This window comes from Humulus lupulus, chromosome 5 (genome assembly GCF_963169125.1).
Source record: "Humulus lupulus chromosome 5, drHumLupu1.1, whole genome shotgun sequence".
In the NCBI taxonomy this organism is placed as follows: domain Eukaryota; kingdom Viridiplantae; phylum Streptophyta; class Magnoliopsida; order Rosales; family Cannabaceae; genus Humulus; species Humulus lupulus.
Genome location: NC_084797.1, coordinates 224,453,993 through 224,457,816, shown reverse-complemented (window position 1 = coordinate 224,457,816; position 3,824 = coordinate 224,453,993). Strand labels below are relative to the sequence as shown.

At 30.6% G+C, this 3,824-nt stretch overlaps 1 protein-coding gene across 1 annotated transcript; it reads left to right on the top strand.

The window, feature by feature from the left end:
* The first annotated feature begins 1,755 nt into the window (after window positions 1-1,755).
* Window positions 1,756-3,609, top strand: LOC133834015 (flavonoid 3'-monooxygenase-like). Its single transcript, XM_062263549.1, has 2 exons — window positions 1,756-2,736; window positions 2,837-3,609. The coding sequence occupies exons 1-2, from the start codon at window positions 1,822-1,824 to the stop codon at window positions 3,479-3,481; spliced, it is 1,560 nt and encodes a 519-aa protein (XP_062119533.1). The 5' UTR covers window positions 1,756-1,821; the 3' UTR covers window positions 3,482-3,609.
* The last annotated feature ends 215 nt before the right edge of the window (window positions 3,610-3,824 follow it).

Here is a 3,824-nt window from a genome sequence, read left to right as displayed (position 1 = left end):
GATATCTAATATATTCAAACTCCTCTAACAATAGTTTGTAAATATAAAAAATAAAAATAAAAAATTAAGTAGTAATTACTACTTACCTTAAAAATTAATATTCAACAATTTCAACCTCACACTCAAACAAATATTTCCTACAATAAAAAGTTAAACATTAGTAAATATATGGTAATTGAATTGATCCTAAAATAATATAATTAACAAAAATATACTTTAAAAAAATAATTACCTAAATAATATACAAAATTATGCAAGCACTAATTTTTAATATAAAAAATTATGTAAACAACATTATTATAAATAAAATAATACAAAAATACCCTAAAACCGAAATATACATTAAAGAAATCAACTATTAGTGATCAATACACGTTTTAAACGATGAAAATATCTTCCAATCCTATATAAAATTTCAAAAATATTAAAAAAAATAACCATATAAACATACATAGAAACCACCATTAAACCCACACAAAATTTCTTCATTTTTACCCTAAAACTTCAAAATAACTCAAGATTAAGTATATATACATGATTTTAAGCTTTAATATGCAAGGAAATGGAAAAAAAAACAAAAAAAATGGACAATGTGGGGCTTACCCGTGGGTAGGGACGGTGGTGGGAGAGCTTCGGCCGTGTCTCTGTGAAGGGGAAGAAGATGTGCAAATGAGAGGGAAAAATAGGTTTTTGTGCTTAAGTGGGTGGAGACCACTTTTCTCCGCGGTTATATACCCAAAACCGCAGAGAAAAGTGGACTTTTCTCTGCGGTTTTGGGTATAGAACCGCGGAGAAAAGTGGGGAAAAGTTCTACACTTTTCTCTGCGGTTTTAGACCCAAAACCGCGGAGAAAAGTGAGTCATTCATGCCTTTCACTGCGTTTTTTTTTAAAAACCGCAATAAAATAGGGCGCAGACATTAAATATAATTTTTTTGACTCTTTTAATCATTTTCTATGTGCTTTTTATTTATTGTTTAAAAAAAACCGCAGAGAAAGCCTATATTTGTAGTAGTGTGTGTAGATGACGGAAATTCTTGGTTTTAACGGTTTTTATTTTTTTACTGTTAACTTTAACGGAATATTCTTATATTTAACATAATATTTTTATATTTAACAGTAATTTGTAAACACTTAAATTTAAATAAAATAAAATAAATAATTAAAAAAATTAAAATAAGATAATTTGAGATATTTTACAGTAATAATTATTTTAAAATAATAAATAATTAAGCAAAAAAATTAAAATAAGATAATTTTGAGATATTTTACAGTGATAATTATTTAAAAATAATAAATAATTAAACAAATTAAAATATGATATTTTTTAGATAGTTTACAATGATAATTATTTAAAAATAATAAATAATTAAACAAATTAAAATATGATATTTTTTAGATATTTTACAATAATAATTATTTAAGAATAATAAAATCATACTTTTATAGCTTAAATAAAATTTAAAGTCACTTATTAGAATAATATCATATTAAACATATAATATAATCTACTATCAATTAGTAACAAATTATTTAAAAAAAAAAACTAGTAAGAAACTTAAATTTAAAATCTACGTATAATATATAATATATAATCTCTTATTGTCATTCCCAAATTCAAAAACGAGAATAAACATAAACTTAAATAAAAATAAATAAATTATTTAATTAAAATAAGATATTTATATGAAATTAATATAAATTTAATAAAAATAATTATGCTTGTATCTAGTATATATATATAAGACATGCTTAGATGATCCAATACACTATATCTCAGCAATATACTTACAAAATATCTAGTTTGTGCTGTATCAGTAACTATGTTAGGTCATGTCAAATATTATGGGCATCATCACCTATTCGATATTCTTATTCTTTTCTGCTTTGCAGCTTTAGCCTTAGTATGGTTTCGACGGAGCACAAAGAGGTCAACTTTCGTGCCACCATTGCCGCCTGGCCCTCGCGGCTTCCCACTGGTCGGATACCTTCTTTTTCTGATTAGTCCAAACCATCTTCTGGAGTTCTCAAGTTTGGCTAAAATTTATGGTCCAATATTCAAGTTTTGGATGGGAACCAAACTATTCGTGGTCATCACATCGCCACAGCTAGTCGGCCAAGTGGTCCGCGAACAAGACACAGTGTTTGCTAACCGTGTTCAAAGTACTTGCACGTTAATCGCCACACATGGTGGCAATGACATTGCTTTCGCCTCGTACGGTCCAAAATGGAAGAAGCTTCGAAAGATCTTTGCTCATCAGATATCAACTACTTCCGTACTCGATAAGCTGTACTGGTTGAGGAAAGAAGAGGTGAGAAAATCTGTGAAGTACCTGTATGAGAAGATTGATTCCCCAGTTGATATTGGGAGCTTGGCATATCAAACCTCCACGAACTCCATGATGCGCATGACGATTGGTGCTTCCATAGAAGGAGATGACACTGATATTGACGTCGATCAATTTAGAAAGATGACAGAGGACCTTATGGCACTAGTTGGAAAAACTAATATTTCTGACGTTTTCCCAGCTCTTAAGTGGTTTGATATACAAGGAATCGAAAGAGATTCAAGGGAGATTACCCGAGTGTTTGAAGTGATGTTTGACAATGCCATGTCCAAACGGAAGAAGGCCAGGTCATCCACGAGGAAGGACTTTCTGCAGTTCCTTATGGAGCTTCATCTGGATCAAGATAGTAAAACTCCTATTACCATGTCTGAAATTAAAGCCTTACTTATGGTACGTATACCTACTCATATATCTCAAATTTGTATATGTAATATTAGCACAGAAAACAAGTCATTTTACATGTTCCTAATTATTATATTGTGTTAAATAGGACATTTTACTAGGAGCAACAGACACTACAACAAGCTCGGTGGAATGGGCAATGGCAGAGATTTTCAAACATCCAAAGGTGTTAATGGAAATTCAGTCAGAACTAAAACAAGTTGTAGGATTGAACAACCACGTAGAAGAGTCTCACTTGTCCAAGTTAACCTACTTAAATGCTGTCTTTAAGGAGACTTTACGTTTACACCCACCAGGGCCCTTCCTACTACCCCGTTCTCCAAGCAAATCTTCAATTGTTGGCGGCTATACTATACCCAAGGGAAGTACAATTTTTCTAAATGTTTGGTCTATACAAAGAGATCCTAGCATTTGGGAAAATCCTTTGGAATTTATACCCGAGAGGTTCCGAAGAGATGAAATCCAAGGTAGCAGCATTAATTATAACTTTTCAGGTAACAATTTCAACTATCTTCCATTTGGATCAGGGAGAAGAATGTGTGCTGGAGTTTCCTTAGGAGAGACGATGGTGATGTTGATTCTAGCTTCATTCTTGCACTGCTTTGACTGGAAATTGCCCATTGGCAGTGAGCTTGAACTATCACACAAGTTGGGGTTTGTTGTCAAGAAAAAGAATCCTTTGAAAGCTATTCCCACACCAAGGTTTTCTGATTTGGAACTATACACTGCTTAGTCTTAATATATATATATATATATATATAAGAATATATACTCGTAATATACAGGTAAGGTAGATCGCAACAAGCTAATATACTGTACGATGTATATATATTGGAATATTATTGGGTAATGATTGTTTTTATTCACTATCTATTGATATTTTTAGTATTTTTGGTATATGGATTTACAATTTTATTTTTTTACATGATGATTTATAATGTAGTTACATGAGACTTCAAAAAACATTTCAAAAAATTCCGAATATAATTTTGGATGTTAAAATCATGGTTCAAATAAATTGTGGCATGCACATATAAATATCGAAATAAGCATGCGTATAATAAGTTATTTGAATC